At 42.8% G+C, this 21859-nt stretch overlaps 1 protein-coding gene across 3 annotated transcripts in view; it reads right to left on the bottom strand.

Moving 5' to 3' along the window:
• Positions 1–777: 777 nt before the first annotated feature.
• Positions 778–21859, bottom strand: part of LOC124037245 (guanine nucleotide-binding protein G(o) subunit alpha) — a 142012-nt gene continuing 120930 nt past the window's right edge. The window contains exons 5-8 of one of the 3 annotated variants that reach the window (XM_046351927.1): positions 16173–16301; positions 13503–13632; positions 4970–5123; positions 778–3933 (exon numbers count right to left, since the gene is read on the bottom strand). In XM_046351927.1, coding sequence (XP_046207883.1) covers positions 3746–3933; positions 4970–5123; positions 13503–13632; positions 16173–16301 — 601 coding nt within the window. In that variant the 3' untranslated portion in view covers positions 778–3745. Of the gene's footprint in view, positions 3934–4969; positions 5124–6017; positions 8426–8974; positions 9129–13502; positions 13633–16172; positions 16302–21859 lie in introns of those variants that run through there. The other 2 variants (XM_046351943.1, XM_046351935.1) reach the window with 2 other exon arrangements.

Below are 21859 nucleotides of genomic sequence, written 5' to 3'. Positions count from 1 at the left end.
TCAGGTGCCAGAGGACAGTGTAATAGATAGAAGGTGTCAGGTGCCAGAGGACAGTGTAATAGATAGAAAGTGTCAGGTGCCAGAGGACAGTGTAATAGATAGGTGTCAGGTGCCAGAGGACAGTGTAATAGATAGGAGTCAGGTGCCAGAGGACAGCGTAATAGATAGAAGGTGTCAGGTGCCAGAGGACAGTGTAATAGATAGAAGGTGTCAGGTGCCAGAGGACAGTGTAATAGATAGAAGGTGTCAGGTGCCAGAGGACAGTGTAATAAATAGAAGGTGTCAGGTGCCAGAGGACAGTGTAATAGATAGGTGTCAGGTGCCAGAGGACAGTGTAATAGATAGGTGTCAGGTGCCAGAGGACAGTGTAATAGATAGATGGTGTCAGGTGCCAGAGGACAGTGTAATAGATAGATGGTGTCAGGTGCCAGTGGACAGTGTAATAGATAGAAGGTGTCAGGTGCCAGAGGACAGTGTAATAGATAGAAGGTGTCAGGTGCCAGTGGACAGTGTAATAGATAGAAGGTGTCAGGTGCCAGAGGACAGTGTAATAGATAGAAGGTGTCAGGTGCCAGAGGACAGTGTAATAGATAGGTGTCAGGTGCCAGAGGACAGTGTAATAGATAGATGGTGTCAGGTGCCAGTGGACAGTGTAATAGATAGAAGGTGTCAGGTGCCAGAGGACAGTGTAATAAATAGAAGGTGTCAGGTGCCAGGGGACAGTGTAATAGATTGAAGGTTAATTATGAGTGACAATAAGAATCAGAAGGCCCCAAGTTGTAGTCATGAAAACTGTGGCTTTTAATGTAAACACTACATTCGATTGGTATTCCAGCACGAACATCCCACATGAAAGAACAACCATTCCCTAAAGAGGAGGGAGAAAAAGCAGCACGGAAAAGCATTTACTGGGATAAAAAATTGAGGAAAAAGGAGGGGATCAAAAGAAAAAGTATGCCAAACTGGTATATGTAATAATACACAGTATTCTTTAAAAACATTTAAATCAAGAAGGCAGATAGGGAGGAGAGATACATCTTTCCAAATCTATGTGTGAAGTGAGAGCTGTGCTTTTCTATGAAGACCTGGAAGGTGTTTGAGTACAATTCCCCCAAAATAAAAGAAAGCGCATGAATCTGTACAGCCGCGTACACACCCCGCCCTTAACAGCAATGGGACAGGACGTGCTCCAAAGTGGTTCTTCCAAAATAACAAAATAAAAAAAATAGATATTATATATATATATAAGTCAGGCTAAGTAAAGACACTGTAATGCAGGGAGAACAGGCAGAAATAATCAGTACAGTTCATAAACATCAGTAAGTCAGTAAAAACAGTTCAAGTGTGGATCACGGGAACCCTTGCAAACATTTCTTTTAAAAGGGGGAAAGAAAAAAATGTTCTGTAGCTACAAAGCACAAGAAATATACTTCAATAATATTACAGAATCATCATTATCATTGATATTGTAATTATAATCATCATCATTTTCTGCATTGTGATTATTGTCATAATCATACTTTTTTGTTAATTTGTTCTTCAATAGTTCCACATTGTAAAGATTTTAGAACCCAAGGATCTACAGCTTTCTACCAAGACACACAGTCGAATGACCCTTGACCTCAAATCTCCACATTACTGGTAACACCCAGTCCATATGATGGTCGTCTCTTTATGTCGCTGTTGTCTTTTTTTCTTTAGTTTTTCCATTTCTTTTACCTTTTTTTGTGGATTTTGTAGGATTTTTTCTCAAAGTTTTCTATGTGATGCGTTTAACTCCCTCTTTTTATTTGTATTATTATTTTTATACAAAGGCTGAAGGGTTGCTCATGCTATTTGTGTCAGGAGGCGTGACGGGAGACACCACAACCCAGCTAATGGCCAACCCAAAACAATTAAACGAGGTGAGAGAGGTGGGTGCTAGAAAAATAAAAAGATGAGTGGAGGAATAAAGTACAAGGTGTGTGGTGAGTGCAGAGGTGGTGTGTGGGACAGACAATAAATAAATAAATGAATAAATGATCATAAAAAAGTATAAGTTCCTTACATGATCATGTTAATAGGTATTCATTACAGTAACAAAGTGTTCCTAGGACTCTCTCCAAACCTGTCATTCTCCTGGGGTTGGCACTGATACTGACACTTTTCAGATATCCGGTTCAGAGGCTTTGGGTCACACGCTGTGACTCCCTGCTCCATAATCCACACAGCCAATGGCAAAGGCCCACCGGAGTGACAGGAAGGGATGGGTGGAAAAAGGGTGCATCAATCCTGGGTGTTTCCTTTTAACTAAATGATCAAATAGCTGAACAGAACTTCCAGGATTACCATGAAAACCCAGTCTGGTACAAAAGAAAGAAACTGATATTGACTGTTGTACTCATGACCATCATACCTATCATAGCCATTGTTAGAGCTAGAACAGTTTTCAGCATAATTACAACAGCAATATACTCAGGCAAATGTGTACAGGTCACCCATGGACTGATATTCATGTAATAAATATAGACATGATAAACATAAACATAAAAAAAATACAAAAACATTATGAAAAACAAGGTTGTTTTGTTAAAAACAAAAAGACAGTCGGGACGGGGAAAAAAACAAACATTAAACGAGTTCTCAACTTTGTTCTAAAATTTTAAAGGCTGGGTTTCTATAAGAAATCAGTTCTGTTGGCAGCTCTTCGAAGACAAACTAAAAACAATGGGGCCATACTTGCGATCATTAAAACATTTACATTTAAATCCACACCAGTCAAATAAAATCATTGATGTAGTTGCACGTGATAGAACGCTACTTGTTAGCTTTTCCCATTAGATAACCTGGCATATTTAGCCCTATGCTAACATCACCAGCTGGACATTATTATTTTCTGTAACAAATTCTGTATCAGCCAATTACCAATGTTGACATAGTTGGACGTGACCAAACACTTTTTCATGAGAGCATCCTTAACAGAAGTCACACGTTGACCTGCTAATCAAAGTTACTAAAACAAACACAAGTTCAATTGGACAGATAGCTCACTGTTGTGATCTTGGCTTCTGGTAATTTTCGTTGTTTGCAGCAAGTTTGAATTCCAGGTGAGGTATAGTTTTTTTCCTTTGAAATGTAGAATTATATTTATTGTGATGTAAGGGTGCAGCCAAATGCAGTCTAATATCTTTGTGGAATTTGTTATACAGAATAATCACCGACAGCTGGTGAGGTTAGGATAGGGCTAAAATGTGCCAGGCTATTTGATGGGACAATGATACTAATCAACGATATTAATTGGCTGATGCACATTTTGAGACGGAGAAACAGTTTAAAGGCAAACTGTTTCTAATGTTTGCAAGTATGGCCCCATTATACACAGTACCAATCAAAAGTTTGGACACGCCTACTCATTCAAGGGTTTTTCTTTATTTGTACTAGTTGAGAGAAGGCCAAGAGTGTGCAAAGCTGTCATCAAGGCAAAGGGTGGCTACTTTGAATAATCTAAAATATATTTTGATTTGTTTAACACTTTTTTGGTTTCTACATGATTCCATATGTGTTATTTCATAGTTTGATGTCTTCAATATTATTCTACAATGTAGAAAATAGTAAAAATAAAGAAAAACCCTTGAATGAGTAGGTGTGTCCAAACTTTTGATTGGTACTGTATATATATTTATATATACGTATGCCTATTAAATTTCATTATTTACCAAGTTGCATTTTCAATTAGAATAATTTCCAGAGGTGAAGCGATCAGGGTTTAGTACAAACCACAGCCTCGCAGGTTGTTGGCGATGATGATGTCAGTAACAGCGTCAAACACCACCTGGATGTTCCCTGTATCCGTGGCACACGTCAGGTGACAGTAGATCTCCTTATTAGGCGAGCGGTTCTTGCTCTCAAATTGTGCTTGGATGTAGGCAGCTGCATCGTCATAGGTGTTAGAACCTGTAATGGAGGTAATGGAGAGAGTAAAAGAGAGGAAGAGGGAGAAAGGAGGAAAGACAGAACAGAGAGAAAGGGAACAGTGAAAGAGTAAGAACTAAGCTGAAGAGAGCTTTTAGGGCCTGAATTCATTCCATTCAATATGTTTTTACATTCTGCTACATAAATATATTAACATAACAAAAAATAACTATGCAAGATAGGTTATTAGTTTGAGCCAGTTTGCTATAGAAGGAAAATAATCCTGCAGGAACAGGAAATGTGAATTATGTGGATTATAATTCATGGACGTCCAAGTCTGAAATTTCGAACTTCAACTACACTACAAGTTGTTTTTTTCTTCCCTGCAACAGGGTGATCAAATTAAGATCTTACATCTGTAGTTAGCTCTATTGCAAAAACCACAATACTATATTGAGAGAACCCATGTGACTTTAGTTACCATGAGAATACAACGGTCCCATTGGCTTAGCTTTGTGTCAGATGTGGACGGCTGCAGAATAACGTTCACTTCTGCAGTATTTATTTATTTATTATTGCACTGCGTTTCCCAGTCGTCACTGGCCAGGCCGTCATTGTAAATAAGAATTTGTTCCTTAAATTGACTCTCCTGGATAAATAAAGGCCAAATAAAATATATAAATGTGTCCCCTGCGGCTCTCTAAGCAGGGAAAGGAAAGGGTATGGTGTCTGTCTGTCTGTGCCTGAGCAGACAGGGACGGAGACAGCCCTCACTGGCCATCCCTTCTCCATGACTGCTCAAGCGTGGCTCTGCTTTTATTCTCTCTTAGGCTATGGTTGACCATCTCACCTTGTCAGACAGGGGAGAGAGAGGGGGCAAGGGGGGGTTAGAGAAACTAAATATTTGTATTCCCCTCTGGTTGAATATGCCACAATGTCAACTCCTTTTAAGATCACATAGTCAAGACCTAGGTGGATTTTTGCAGACTCAACTGCAGGGTTTCAGCTAGCAGATTCGATTAGGCAATTCTTACATTTACAAAATGTACAAAAGTGTCCATTAAGTTACAAATCTTACCCGTATACTCAGGGAAACAGATACTCAAGGCAGATTTCTTGATCTTTTCGGCAAACAGATCTTTCTTGTTGAGGAAGAGAATGATGGAAGTGTCAATGAAGAATTTGTTGTTACAGATGGAATCGAACAGCATAAGAGACTCGTGCATGCGATTCTGCAGTGGAGAGAAAAGGAGGAAGAGAGAAAGGAGGACAGAAGCAGAGGTAGGAAGAGAGAAAGAGGAGGAAGAGAGGTAGGGAGGGAGAGAGAAACAGATCACGTGGAAAGGTTAGCATCAGAGCAATAAAAACCAAGCTGCACTAGTTGAACCAAGCTTCATGACTTGAGGACAGTAGAGAGAGAGAGCCTCCCAAAGCACTCGGACAGGACAGACTGCAAAGTAGGAGAAGAAAGGGTTGCGAATGAAACTTTGTTGAACCAATCCGAACAATTGAGCTCTGCGATAAAGAACATTGAATGGCTAGAATCAGACATAATGAGATGTTTCTAGGAGACAGCTAGCAGCTGCTGTGCTCAGTGTCCATGTGTCTGACAATGACTCAGGTGATAAACAGGGGGCAGAGGAGAGAGAGACAGGACCAGTCCAATCATCCCTTCACAGTTCTCATCAACATGCAGAGAGAGATCGAGAAAGAGGATGGAGAGACATAGTGAAATATTGTGTGTCTGTAAGAGTGTGTGTTGTGGTACTGAGAGAGGTGTTGTGTGTTAGTGTAAAGTTTGTGTGAGTGTGCTGTGCAACGGGCAGTTGTTTCTCATGGTCCCCTGGGCTCTGTACTGCAGGTGGTGACACACTCATAATTAGTTCAGTAGCATCCCATTGGGCAAGGGAGGACAGAGTAGAGAGAGAGAGAGAGAGAGAGACTCACTGCACGGCGGATACACAAACTTGATCATCATCCAACTTGACCTCTATTTAAATAATTCCCCTTTCCAGGGTAAACATGACGCAGAGAGAGTGCCATGAGTCATAAAGAAGCAGGCACTTGGCCTGGGAGAGAGCGACAGAGGGAGAGAGAGAGAAAAAAGAGAGTGAGGAAGGGTCAGACAGAGTTTCATGTGGTGCTTTATTATTTCCTTCATATAAATACACCTTTTAATAAATAATCATAACAGTGAAAGAGACGAATGAGCAAACAATAATTACATCAGTGAGACACAAACAACACCTACTAAAGAACAGGCATATGTAAGGCCAAGCTATACAATGAGCAGAGAGACCATCTGGTTGGGTGCTCTGGGACACACACATGCCCTGCTAGACTTCTGAAGGCTTCCATCTTAGTTTAGCCTCTGGTATAGAAAACTCCAGCTGTGACTCTGCCTGCCTACACCGCAGCACGGACAAGCTTTTTATTCATCATAAAATGTGGCACACCAACACCGTCTCAACAGATTTGGCACAGAATGAGATTTCTTCTGCCCATGAGAACTCAGAGACCATGTCCTGTTTTGGAGCTGGCACAGCCTTTGCTTCCTGCAGCGCACCTACCCGAAGCAACACAGTAACTTACTGCAATGGTGTTGTAGTGTACTGCAGCACAGTCAACAAATCCTTCACAGAGCCCAGAGAATCAACGCAGTGGCTGTCAGAGTCACCTGACACACAGGAGGCTGCACCTGCCAGCTAAGGCAGGCGTGGTGCTGAGAACGATCGTCATGGAAACATCTGCCCTACCCTCACTCACCCGGCACCTGCATGGGTGTGACAAATTAGTGATTTCGAAGAGAGCTCCCTACAGCCATGACAAGAGCACAGCTAAAAGAGGAGAACGGAATCAAACCTCAGGGAGCAGGGTTTTATTTGGCAAGAAACCAACAGGTTTTTCCCCTTCTTAGGGTGGTTTGGCATTATCTGGCAAATGACAGGGAGGGTGTTGTGACATTTGGTGTCCTTCCTGAGGTTCTGTGTAATGAGGAAAGGAACAGCTGTTTCCCGGATAACCTCATCCTACACACGCTCTCTCTTACAGTATACTACAAACAGATACTAACTTATTTGACCTCACACACACACACACACACACACACACACACACACACACACACACACACACACACACACACACACACACACACACACACACACACACACACACACACACACACACACACACACACACACACACACACACACACACACACACACACACACACACACACACACAAAACACCCCCTGCTTATCCTATTGACGCTCCCATTAAGAATATAGCATTGGTAAGGTAAATGAGTTACTGACATAGCCAGGCCAATCACCATCAATGTAAGTCAAACAACTCCCAGTGCTTGATTGAGACTGCTGAGGCACCTAAACCTCAACAAGAAAATCTGGACTAAATATGACGGGTGAATAATTCTACAGCTCTAACTCAACAGGCAGTGACTTTTATGAAGATTACCACTGCTACCAATTTCCATTATAAATGGGTTAAAAATTAGTTACGCAAATACACTGTACGGTTTGGGCAAATGTACCCTTCAGTGAGACCACTGCAGTGTAAAGGACTCAAAACATCTTTGGCTGTACTTTCAAATCTTACACATTTCACACCGAAACATTGAATCATACAAATATTAGACAATAGCCCAAAAAAGCCATCCAATACAAAAATCTTAGAACCCACATGACATATAAGCGGAACAAATAATATTTCAACAAAATTCCTGAAATTCACATTATTTACACGGCAACATCTTCCACTAGCCACAAACACATCTCCAACTCCTCAACTCCAATTCCCACTTCAAAGTGTTTCACAAAACTGTCCAGGCACAAATTCCTCTCATATCAGATGACTACTACTCAATAAGCAAAAGAGATACTTTGTTGGTAAAGATGAGCAGTTTTCCTTGTAAACTGTATATTATTGTTTATGGTGGTGACCCAATTCCAGTTAGGCAATTATTACTGTTGTGTAACATTGTGCAAGTGTTTTAGTAAAACAATGCAGCATATTGCCAAACATACAGAAATAATCTACCGCTAAAATGACTTTTGTATCAAATTGTCAAAATGTATATTCTTTATCAAACTAAAACTAATTGTTCCATTCAAGAGTCCTCTCTTTTTCCTGACTTCACCTCTCCTTGTGATGTGCAAAGCCTGAGGCCTAAAATACAGCTGTCTCTCTTTCTACAACTGATTTAAAATGTGTTATTATATAAACAAATCTAAAACCATAAAAGACTGAGGGAAAAGTGGAGGAGATGGGTCTATCCAGGGACACACTGGGTCTATCCAGGGACACACTGGGTCTATCCTCTGGGTTAATACAGGCCACAACCACGCAGGTTTTTGGCGATGATGACATCGGTGACAGCGTCAAACACAAACTGGATGTTGTTGGTGTCGGTGGCACAGGTGATGTGGGCATACACTTCCTTCTGGAGGGACTTGTTCCTGCTCTCGTACTGAGACTGTATGTGGCCCACCGCCTCCATGAAGGTGTCCGTGCCTGCAGAAAGGTGTGAAAAGGCAGGAGAAAAAGGAAATGGAGAAAATATATGGTCCAAGACGGGATGTGGAAAGGTCGGTTAATAAAAGAAAGAAGAAGTAGAAAGATGAAAATAAAAAGGGAAAGATAAGCAGACAAAAAATAAAAAGATATAAGGACAAGAACGGACACAAAACTATGTCTTTTTTCAACATTACACACCCAATGTAACACCTCGTCTAAGTGGCTTGATTATCCTGTAACTGCGTAGGGAGGCCTTGGTTTACACAGCGAGTACAGCAGGCTAGCCAGACTCCTGGGCTGCTCTGCACTATAAGCTCTACGATGATAACATGGAGTCATGCCAGGTAAGGGGTGAGTAAATGAGAAGAGAATAATAAGACTGAATCCTCTTCTCCAGTTCTGATTCCGAAAGCTAATAATCCCTCTTCAAGCCTTTCTACACATGATCCCTCATTGCCACACTGTCCCTTCTTCTAGTTGTCCTTCCTGTTGCTACTCCATCCCTCTGTTCTCCTAGCCCAATAGCCTCCACTCTTCATCAATTACCTGTGTACTCCGGGAAGCAGATACTAAGGGGAGATTTCTTAATTTTCTGCTCGAATATGTCCTTCTTGTTGAGAAATAGAATGATGGAGGTGTCTGTGAACCATTTGTTGTTACAGATGCTGTCGAACAGCTTCATAGACTCATGCATGCGGTTCTGTGGGTATAGAGAAAACAACATCAGTCAGTCTGCTGTGTGGCTCTCTTTCTAACTATGTCACACAAAATAAGAGAAACAAGTGAAGAAAGGAAACTACAAAGCAGAACAGAAACTAAACTTGAAATGCCCCTTCCAGGAGTTAAAGCGTTAACTGTATAAGAGCCACTTCCCCCGAGATCCAAGAACATTCTAAAATAAAGTGTCTACAGTATTTCATTATCATGATCCTGTTTGCCACAGTGTCATGGTAATATGTTAAGTATGACAAGTATGCAGCATCCTGGGAGGGTAGCCTTGTTCATGCACAATGTTATTAGGTACGTAGCCTTGGTCTAGGACAAACCCTGTGTGCTTCTCTCTAGAACAGGGATGGGAGGGCATGCAAATACATTTCTAGACAATTGATACGTAATTTCACCAGGGTGTTTGTAGAGTTGGAAGCAGACACTCGATCTGGTGTGAGTGAATTGTTGCCTTGTTCTCAATAACAGTGGAAAAGACAAAGAAGAAAGTCACGACTGCTCCTTTACAGCCAATCACATTCCACTTAGAGCAGCAGAGAGGGCTCGCACAACCCAATCAGATTAAATAGAGCAGAGGAAAAAGCCAATCATAATCTGTTGATAGAACAAGATGAGTCACAGAGACTGTTCTTGTAGTGTTAGTAATTCTTAGAAAATGTAAGAGAGAGAAAGAGAAGAGATAGGAAAACTAATGACCATAGTTTAGCATTTCTCTCATCAGTTGATTGAGCCTCTGACAAGTAACTCTGAGAACAAGGCAATGCATACTACAGTACAGACAGTGTCATATCATCCTCACAGTGCAAGTCACAGGCACTCACAGGTAAATACACACAGTTACATAGAGTACATACATTCTATGTACACATAGAATCACATCACAGCCAGAAGGAGTGCTGCTTTTAACTCTTTCCAGATGATTTTGGACTCTTTGTCCTGGTTTAAGGTTTCATACCTGTACACATGTTTGGTGGGAGGGCCCTCTGTGGAACCAGGTGGGTTTTTAGCATTTGGCGATTGGTTAGAGAGGACAGCCGGTGGCGAGAGATGACAGGAGAGGAGCTGAGACGAGAAGACGTTGAAGGAGAGACGAGAGCTGCTGGGGGGGCTCAGTGGAGCAGAGATGGACATGCACAAGGGCCCAACTCATCTCCCCTCTTAAACACACACACGTGCATGCTCGCAGAAGCAGAAACGCACCCACAGTCATGTGCTAGCACGCACACACACACTCCCCCCAACGATAAAAGGAGAAATCTGTAGAGCAGGCAGGAAGGACCGAAACCAAACCTTGCAGTTACATTTATTGAACAGGATTGCTGTAGAAATTTTTTTTTGATGCCCTGCTGTGCACGTCTTTGAGTTGGTGCTAATACTTGCATGAAGGGGAAAAACAGGGAAAGGAAGCCAGATAGAGGGAGCAAGAAATGAATGCGTGTGTGTGTGTGTGTGTGTGTGTGTGTGTGTGTGTGTGTGTGTGTGTGTGTGTGTGTGTGTGTGTGTGTGTGTGTGTGTGTGTGTGTGTGTGTGTGTGTGTGTGTGTGTGTGTGTGTGTGTGTGTGTGTGTGTGTGTGTGTGTGTGTGTGTATGTGCTGATACACACGTGCGGGCATGTGTATAGGAGTCCAGGAGTAAACAAATATGACTTTGATGTAGGAGCCCGTCAACCTGTTAGAAGAATAGTTCAATAGAGCCATTGTTCCTTCCTTGTTTGGTTTATCATGTCTGTTAATCAGTCTGTACTGAATTAAGGGAATTGCCTTCTATTCTCAAACATTTTGTTGTATTTTCAAGTAGGATTATCCTGAACTATAGAAATAGTTCCAAAATAAACCCAGCTGCTTTTGGAAATGGCGGTAGAATAAATGTAATGAGGCTTTTAAACAGGCCTGGGAGAGATTATACTGGATGTTAGAGTTGTATATCGCACATATAGGCCCCGAAAACACTGTTCACGCACTGCCATTGGTCATGGGGGTGCTCAGGGATGCTCACTAACTAAGCAACTGTATGGAAATCAACTCATTTGCCTGGGCATTAACACCAGCTGATACAACCAGAGGTTATAGTAGAGAACTGGGTGGAACCAGATGGGAAGTGTGACTGCTGTGTTTACATAGAGAGAAATACAGTAACTATGTGGTCTAATCTAATGATGTGTTATGTAAAGCTCCTCACATATTTTTGTTTATCAAAAAACGAATCCAAAATGAATCTGCACTTGCATGTGAACGGTCATAAGCTAAGCTACTGTACCTTAGCAATGTGTTTCAGAGCAGAGATAAACCTGAGGATCCATAGATAAAAGGGTTGGTAATGGTAATTGTGAACCCTTCATTTCAACATGAGTAGCAGGAAACCAGGGACGTGGTACACTGGCGTACCACACCTCCCCGCAGCCCAGGCAATGCCCTTTTAGTGTAACAGCTGTTTGAAAAGATTGACTGAAATTTCAGCCTGTTTTAGTGGGATGGAGTTATGACATCACCAGGCAGTAAATTAGTAGACCAATAAGAAAGAGAGTTCCAAACCTCTATGCTAATAACAGCTAGTTTTCAGTTTTCCCCTTCCCACTCAGACCAGTCCCAGCTAAATGTGTAGAATAGCAAGAAGTTAGCCGTTTTCATTACTCGGACCTCGCGAAACGGCGTTACGCCACTGGATGTGTACTGTACATACAGCGCCTTGCAAAAGTATTCATCCCCCTTGGCATTTTCCTATTTTGTTGCATTACAGCCTGTAATTTAAATGGATTTTTATTTTTATTTCTTGTAATGGACATATAGAAAGTAGTCCAAATTGGTGAAGTGAAATGAAAACAAAACTTAAACTTAAAAAACAAAAAACTGAAAAGTGGTGTGTGCATATGTATTCACCCCCTCTGCCATGAAGCCCCTAAATAAGATCTGGTGCAACCAATTACCTCCAGAAGTCACATAATTAGCTAAATTAAGTCCACCTGTGTGCAATCTAAGTGTCACGTGATCTGTCACATGATCTGAGTATATATACACCTGTTCTGAAAGGCCTCAGAGTCTGTAACACCACTAAGCAAACGGCACTATGAAGACCAAGGAGTTCTCCAAACAGGTCAGGGACAAAGTTGTGGAGAAGTACAGATCAGGGTTGGGTTATAAAAAAAGAAAGAAACTTTGAACATCCCACAGAGCAACATTAAATCCATTATTCAAAAATGGAAAGAATATGGCACCACAACAAACCTGCCAAGAGAGGGCTGCCCACCAAAACTCACCAGGCAAGGAGGGCATTAATCAGAGAGGCAACAAAGAGACCAAAGATAACCCTGAACGAGCTGCAAAGCTCCACAGCGGAGATTGGAGTATCTGTCCATAGGACCACTTTAAGCCGTACGCTCCACAGAGCTGGGCTTGACGGAAGAGTGGCCAGAAAAAAAGCCATTGCTTAAAGAAAATAATAAGCAAACAAGTTTGGTGTTCGCCAGTAGGCGTGTGGGTGACTCCCCAAACATATGGAAGAAGGTACTCTGGTTAGATGAGACTAAAATTGAGCTTCATGGCCATCAAGGAAAATGCTATGTCTGGCACTAACCCAACACATCATCCAGAGAACACCATCCCCACAGTGAAGCATGGTGGTGGCAGCATCATGCTGTGGAGATGTTTTTCATAGGCAGGGACTGGGAAACTGGTCAAAATTGAAGGAATGATGGATGGCGCTAAATACAGGGACATTTTTGAGGGAAACCTGTCTCAGTCTTCCAGAGACTTGAGACTGGAACGGAGGTTCACCTTTCAGCAGGACAATGACCCTAAGCATACTGCTAAAACAACACTTGAGTGGTTTAAGGGAAAACATTTAAATGTCTTGGAATGGCCTAGTCAAAGCCCAGACCTCAATCCAGTTGAGAATCTGTGGTATGACATAAAGATTGCTGTACACCAGCGGAACCCATCCAACTTGAAGGAGCTGGAGCAGTTTTGCCTTGAAGAATGGGCAAAAATCCCAGTGGCTAGATGTGCCAAGCATATAGAGACATGCCCCAAGAGACTTGCAGCTGTAATTGTGGCAAAAGGTGGCTCTACAAAGTATTGACTTTGGGGTGAATAGTTATGCACAAGTGTTTTTTGTCTTATTTCTTGTTTGTTTCACTAGAAAAAATAAACAAAATAGGAAAAATGCCAAGGGGGCAAATACTTTCGCAAGGCACTGTAGCCCCGGTGTAGGAAACTGTTGTTCATTATGTTGATGTATTCAACTAAGGAAACGTACATGACTCATATTAAAAGGAAATTACTGTGCTGCATTGTAGAGTGTTTTATGGAGATATAGGCACAATTAATTAAGTGTGTGTGTGTGAGAAACTCACCGTGGTTTCGTCTTCATGCAGCACCTGGTCGTACCCACTCAGTGCCACACAGAAGATAATGGCTGTCACGTCCTCAAAGCAGTGGATCCATTTCTTCCTCTCCGACCTCTGACCTCCCACATCAAACAGCCTGTGGAACACACACCATCCATTACACGTGCACAGAAAAACTAAAAGCAACCATTCAGAGGATCACATACTGTAGTATAAAGTATACAGTGTCAGTACTATATCTACCACATACCGTCAGTCTGACATAGCAAAAACACATTGGTATGGCATATCTCTATTCATTTTGAAATTGCTCCCACTTATAGTTTGAGTAACATAGCTACTGTAATTTTCCCATTGAGGTTAGGCTCATGCACAGATTTCCAAATCACTCCATACATCTGAAAAACAATGGATTTCAAAGGGTTTTCTGCCACAGGCCAGCAAACAGAAGGCTGTAGAGGTCTCTGTACTGTAGATACACATTTCAGGTCAGGGGCAGGGCACACCCACAACTGCTGGGGTTACTGGAACAGGTCTGGGAAAGGACAACAGTCCAGTACCACGAGACTAGAACATTCTTCAGTACCGGAACACTACATTAGCCCTCACAAAAAGCCTGTCAGAGAGCAAGTTTTAGGATCAGGAATTAATGGAACATCAAAGCCTGACAGTCCTGCATTGTTTTATACATATTATATTAAAGGCCTAGTGCAGTCAAAAACGTGATTTCCCTGTGTTTTCTATATATTTACACACTGAGGTTGGAAAAATACTGTGAAATTGTGAAAATTATTATAATGCTGTTTTAGTGTAAGAGCTGTTTGAAAAGACGGCCTGAAATCTCAGCCTGTTTTGGCATGATATATATTTTCCCCTGCCTGTTGACATCATCACACAGTCAATTAGTTAATAGACCAATAAGAGAGCTCCAAACCTCTCTGCCAATAACAGATAGTTTTCAGTTTTCAGTTTAGAACACTCCTAGAAATCCAATCAAAATTATTGCTTGAGAAATGTAAAACAATCATAGTAAGGTACTTAATTGTTACCCAGAAATGATTTAATAGAGATAAAAATGGCTGAATTGGACCTATAACACATTATTTTCAGAATGTATTTTTTGTTCTCAATCAGCTGACTGAGTCAGAGAAGGAGATGAACAAAGAGCTGCTTTGTGCTAGCAGGCCCTTCAGGCAGGCAGGCCCTTCAGGCAGGCAGGCCCTTCAGGCAGGCAGGCAGGCAGGAAGGCTGCTGTGTGAGGAGCAGAGGAAAAATACAAGCCCTCTGTTTGGTGATAGAAAAACAACTGATATTAACATTATCATGTTAAACCAAGCTAAATGGAAAGGAAAGGGGGATACCTAGTTAGTTGTGCAACTGATTGCATTCAACTGAAATGTCTCTTCCGCATTTAACCCAACACCTCTGAATCAGAGAGGTGCGAGGGGCTGCCTTAATAGACAATCACGTCTTCGGCGCCCGGGAAAGGGTGGGTTAACTGCCTTGCTCAGGGGCAGAACAACAGATTTCTACCTTGTCAAAAAACAAGCTGAATTGGGGATTTTAATTGCACATCCCGCTTTTTCAATGTTTCATCCCACTTTAAAAAAGAATGAGTAATATAATGAATTGGTAGCACTAGATTTTACAGTGCATTAAATACCACAAAATATCCAGGTAATACTTAATGATTTAAACTTAAATAGTATGTCTTCAGGTTTGGCAGTTCTAGAATAATTAACTAGAGATTATAATTTAAATGTAGATTCAGTCACAGCTCCTTTTCTCCCAGCGCTCTTGTGCTGATCCCAGTGCTCATTCATTTAAAAAAAGAACATGTTAATTGCCATGGTGCAATAATGAAGAAAAAAAAATGAATCTAGGGTACAATCCATGTATGACACATCATAATCACCATTTAACCACACATACTTTAGCTACAGAAGAATACCATTTACACAACCAGGTCTCAGAGCATTTCGCATGATTCTGTATGTAAATCCGAGACACTTAGTATGATATGTTATGTTTCGTATGGTATGTATTCATTTGGGGATGTCCATCACCCATTTCATATGATATATTGTGAATTACAATTCATATTATTTGTTCCGAATTTGCAAAATATGTTCCGAATTTGCAAAATGTACAATGTTATGAATTTGCAAAACGTATGATATGTTGTGAATTCTAGCTAAGTGGCTAATGTTTGCAAGCTGGCTAACGTTAGCTAGGCTAGGTTTCAGGTTAAATTTAGGAGTTATGTTAAAGGGTTAAGGTCAGGGTTAAGGGAAGGGTTAGCTAAAAAAGTAGTAAGTAGTTGAAAAGTTGCTAATTAGCTTACAAAAGTTTCCCGTGATGAGATTCAAGCTTGCAACTTTTGGGTTGCTAGACATTCGCTTTATATGCCCACCCAACCACCCTACTTTTGTCTTTGCCTTAAGTGACCATCTGTCTTGTGCAACCATACCAAACGTAACCTATCATACTAATTAGTGTCCCAGATTTACATTTACTATGTTACGTCTAGTCTATGAGACTAGACGTCTGGTTCCATGAAAAGGTCAACGTAAATGCAGCATAACCAGTTGGAATATATATTTAAAAAATAATCATTAAGTAGTTAGAGTAGAGAGACATTTGAGGAGGAAGAGGAGCACTGAGCCAATGTCTTACCTGAAGTGCAGATTCTTGAAGACAAAGTGAGTTTCTACAATGCCAGTGGTCTTGACTCGGGTTCTGAGGATGTCCTGCTCTGTGGGCTGGTAGTCAGGTGCACCGATCCGGTCTAAACTGTCTAGGTAGCTGAGGAAAGACAGAGGCCAGTTAGGATCAATCCATTGGACTAAACTGTAAGGACTGAAACAGGGCCTCTGTGTAATTCTGGGTCAAGTACACACTGGTTTTCATTGCACCACAGAACTAAATTAAGTGATTCAAATCATTGATTGGAGAGATAGTAGTCTGGCCTAAAACCCAGAGGACTAGACAACATTGGAATTTGAAGGGCTGGAACAGTGCACTCCAGTTACGAGGCCAATAATGGACATATTAGACAGGAACTATCAAAGACTGGTCTATTGCTCAAAACATAGCACAACATCAGCTAGAGCAGCTGGGATTGCTTAGGACTGGGTGCAAATCTACTGCTCCACATGCAGGAGTGGTGACGATCAATATAAGGGGAAATAGACAAGGATGACAACCCAGGAAAAACAAGCTGTAACTCCCTCCATGTGGAGAGGATCATACATCACACCCAAGACTAACCAACAGTCAGCACCCAGTAATGTGGTAGAGGTTCATCACACCCAAGACTAACCAACAGTCAGCACCCAGTAATGTGGTAGAGGTTCATCACACTCAAGACTAACCAACAGTCAGCACCCAGTAATGTGGTAGAGAGGTTCATCACACCCAAGACTAACCAACAGTCAGCACCCAGTAATGTGGTAGAGAGGTTCATCACACCCAAGACTAACCAACAGTCAGCACCCAGTAATGTGGTAGAGGTTCATCACACCCAAGACTAACCAACAGTCAGCACCCAGTAATGTGGTAGAGGTTCATCACACCCAAGACTAACCAACAGTCAGCACCCAGTAATGTGGTAGAGAGGTTCATCACACCCAAGACTAACCAACAGTCAGCACCCAGTAATGTGGTAGAGGTTCATCACACCCAAGACTAACCAACAGTCAGCACCCAGTAATGTGGTAGAGAGGTTCATCACACCCAAGACTAACCAACCGTCAGCACCCAGTAATGTGGTAGAGGTTCATCACACCCAAGACTAACCAACAGTCAGCACCCAGTAATGTGGTAGAGGTTCATCACACCCAAGACTAACCAACAGTCAGCACCCAGTAATGTGGTAGAGAGGTTCATCACACCCAAGACTAACCAACAGTCAGCACCCAGTAATGTGGTAGAGGTTCATCACACCCAAGACTAACCAACAGTCAGCACCCAGTAATGTGGTAGAGGTTCATCACACCCAAGACTAACCAACAGTCAGCACCCAGTAATGTGGTAGAGGTTCATCACACCCAAGACTAACCAACAGTCAGCACCCAGTAATGTGGTAGAGGTTCATCACACCCAAGACTAACCAACAGTCAGCACCCAGTAATGTGGTAGAGGTTCATCACACCCAAGACTAACCAACAGTCAGCACCCAGTAATGTGGTAGAGGTTCATCACACCCAAGACTAACCAACAGTCAGCACCCAGTAATGTGGTAGAGGTTCATCACACCCAAGACTAACCAACAGTCAGCACCCAGTAATGTGGTAGAGGTTCATCACACCCAAGACTAACCAACAGTCAGCACCCAGTAATGTGGTAGAGGATCATCACACCCAAGACTAACCAACAGTCAGCACCCAGTAATGTGGTAGAGGTTCATCACACCCAAGACTAACCAACAGTCAGCACCCAGTAATGTGGTAGAGAGGTTCATCACACCCAGGACTAACCAACCGTCAGCACCCAGTAATGTGGTAGAGGATCATCACAACCAAGACTAACCAACAGTCAGCACCCAGTAATGTGGTAGAGAGGTTCATCACACCCAGGACTAACCAACCGTCAGCACCCAGTAATGTGGTAGAGGTTCATCACACCCAAGACTAACCAACAGTCAGCACCCAGTAATGTGGTAGAGGTTCATCACACCCAAGACTAACCAACAGTCAGCACCCAGTAATGTGGTAGAGGATCATCACACCCTAGACTAACCAACAGTCAGCACCCAGTAATGTGGTAGAGGATCATCACACCCAAGACTAACCAACAGTCAGCACCCAGTAATGTGGTAGAGGATCATCACACCCAAGACTAACCAACAGTCAGCATCCAGTAATGTGGTAGAGAGGTTCATCACACCCAAGACTAACCAACAGTCAGCACCCAGTAATGTGGTAGAGAGGTTCATCACACCCTAGACTAACCAACAGTCAGCACCCAGTAATGTGGTAGAGAGGTTCATCACACCCAAGACTAACCAACAGTCAGCACCCAGTAATGTGGTAGAGGATCATCACACCCTAGACTAACCAACAGTCAGCACCCAGTAATGTGGTAGAGAGGTTCATCACACCCAAGACTAACCAACAGTCAGCACCCAGTAATGTGGTAGAGAGGTTCATCACACCCTAGACTAACCAACAGTCAGCACCCAGTAATGTGGTAGAGGTTCATCACACCCAAGACTAACCAACAGTCAGCACCCAGTAATGTGGTAGAGAGGTTCATCACACCCAAGACTAACCAACAGTCAGCATCCAGTAATGTGGTAGAGAGGTTCATCACACCCAAGACTAACCAACAGTCAGCATCCAGTAATGTGGTAGAGAGGTTCATCACACCCAAGACTAACCAACAGTCAGCACCCAGTAATGTGGTAGAGGATCATCACACCCAAGACTAACCAACAGTCAGCACCCAGTAATGTGGTAGAGGTTCATCACACCCAAGACTAACCAACAGTCAGCACCCAGTAATGTGGTAGAGGTTCATCACACCCAAGACTAACCAACAGTCAGCACCCAGTAATGTGGTAGAGGTTCATCACACCCAAGACTAACCAACAGTCACCACCCAGTAATGTGGTAGAGAGGTTCATCACACCCAGGACTAACCAACCGTCAGCACCCAGTAATGTGGTAGAGGATCATCACACCCAAGACTAACCAACAGTCAGCACCCAGTAATGTGGTAGAGAGGTTCATCACACCCAAGACTAACCAACAGTCAGCACCCAGTAATGTGGTAGAGGATCATCACACCCAAGACTAACCAACAGTCAGCACCCAGTAATGTGGTAGAGGATCATCACACCCAAGACTAACCAACAGTCAGCACCCAGTAATGTGGTAGAGAGGTTCATCACACCCAAGACTAACCAACAGTCAGCACCCAGTAATGTGGTAGAGGTTCATCACACCCAAGACTAACCAACAGTCAGCACCCAGTAATGTGGTAGAGGTTCATCACACCCAAGACTAACCAACAGTCAGCACCCAGTAATGTGGTAGAGAGGTTCATCACACCCAAGACTAACCAACAGTCAGCACCCAGTAATGTGGTAGAGGTTCATCACACCCAAGACTAACCAACAGTCAGCACCCAGTAATGTGGTAGAGGTTCATCACACCCAAGACTAACCAACAGTCAGCACCCAGTAATGTGGTAGAGGTTCATCACACCCAAGACTAACCAACAGTCAGCACCCAGTAATGTGGTAGAGAGGTTCATCACACCCAAGACTAACCAACAGTCAGCACCCAGTAATGTGGTAGAGGATCATCACACCCTAGACTAACCAACAGTCAGCACCCAGTAATGTGGTAGAGGATCATCACACCCAAGACTAACCAACAGTCAGCACCCAGTAATGTGGTAGAGGTTCATCACACCCAAGACTAACCAACAGTCAGCACCCAGTAATGTGGTAGAGGTTCATCACACCCAAGACTAACCAACAGTCAGCACCCAGTAATGTGGTAGAGGATCATCACACCCAAGACTAACCAACAGTCAGCACCCAGTAATGTGGTAGAGGATCATCACACCCAAGACTAACCAACAGTCAGCACCCAGTAATGTGGTAGAGGTTCATCACACCCAAGACTAACCAACAGTCAGCACCCAGTAATGTGGTAGAGGTTCATCACACCCAGGACTAACCAACCGTCAGCACCCAGCAATGTGGTAGAGAGGTTCATCACACCCAAGACTAACCAACAGTCAGCACCCAGTAATGTGGTAGAGGATCATCACACCCTAGACTAACCAACAGTCAGCACCCAGTAATGTGGTAGAGAGGATCATCACACCCAAGACTAACCAACAGTCAGCACCCAGTAATGTGGTAGAGAGGTTCATCACACCCAAGACTAACCAACAGTCAGCACCCAGTAATGTGGTAGAGGATCATCACACCCAAGACTAACCAACAGTCAGCACCCAGTAATGTGGTAGAGAGGTTCATTACACCCAAGACTAACCAACAGTCAGCACCCAGTAATGTGGTAGAGAGGTTCATCACACCCAAGACTAACCAACAGTCAGCACCCAGTAATGTGGTAGAGAGGTTCACACATATGTTATATCCAAACATCTTCTCTCCCTTCATCTGTGTTTTATGTGTAATGGTGTCATTCACTGATCTGTGTCCAGTTGATCTTCATCTGTGAGACTTCAATGGGAAGCTGCAATATCTGCCAGCAGTGTGTTAACATTCCACCCTGGCCACTGGCCTGGTGACACGACCCAATGAGGGGGGCACTTCCACTGCACAACACAACCCTACACTGCACGGAGCCGCAGTACGGTATGTTGCTGAATGCTTTTAAATGTGTGTACACGTGAAATGTTTGATAAATGACTAACACAAGCTGATGTTCAGTGGTAAATGTGCTGCATCCGTTGCCAAGCTCTCTGTTTGAGTGGCAGGCTGCCCAGCACTAATGCAGCTCATTAACAGTAGTGCCTATGGTTGTGTCCATAGTACTGCTTCCCTGTTTATAATATAAGGAGAGGGGCAGAGAAAATAACACAGGGAGAAAGAAAGAAAGAAAGAAAGAAAGAAAAAGAAAGGATGGAGGCAGGCCAGGGAGATAGAGGAAGAGCAGTGGGGGAGACCTATTATGCAACTGCTGGAAGTGGAATGAGATGTCATATCTCTACAAAGTGTGTCCAAAGCTAACACTGACATGGCCATTTAAATTCATCTCCATAGAGCGGATTCACCCTGCCCTGCCATAACAGGCCAGCCCACCTGCACAGAGAGATGAAGTAAACCTCACTGCCTCCAGGGGGCGACATCAACACAACAGGGAACCACAGTCATTACTGTCAATTAATGTTGATTTCATGCACATCTTATTCATACCACAATATCAGTTCTTACAACATATCAACCAGCCCTAACAAAAAGCACATTTCCCCTCTATAAGTTATTTTTCTAAACCAAAATAGCATAAACAAGATATAATGAGAATATAGGTTACAGCTCCTCCTTGCTGTTTAAATATTACAAGGTAGCACACTCTCCTCTGCCACCCTCTCTGTCTCTCCCCTCTTTGTCCATCACTGATTTGTTCTCTCTCCTTTCTACCTTCCATTCCTCCTATCTGTGTTTGCCTCTCTCCCCATTATGATGTATTGTTTATCCTCAAATAAAAACTGCCAATGCAAATTTCAGCTGGCTATATAAGAGGGATTTCCATGAAGGACTGTGAGTGGTAACTTGTACAGTCTAGTCTCATACAATAGTGTCATAGTTTCATTGCCGTCTACTTTGGAACAGAAAGAGCACAGTCCAATGAGGAGTAAGCAGCAGAACGTGTCTACATGCG

This window comes from Oncorhynchus gorbuscha, linkage group LG01 (assembly GCF_021184085.1).
Source record: "Oncorhynchus gorbuscha isolate QuinsamMale2020 ecotype Even-year linkage group LG01, OgorEven_v1.0, whole genome shotgun sequence".
NCBI classification, from domain to species: Eukaryota; Metazoa; Chordata; class Actinopteri; order Salmoniformes; family Salmonidae; genus Oncorhynchus; species Oncorhynchus gorbuscha.
Note: the sequence above shows the minus strand (reverse complement) of the source record. Positions and strands in the feature narration are given on the sequence as shown.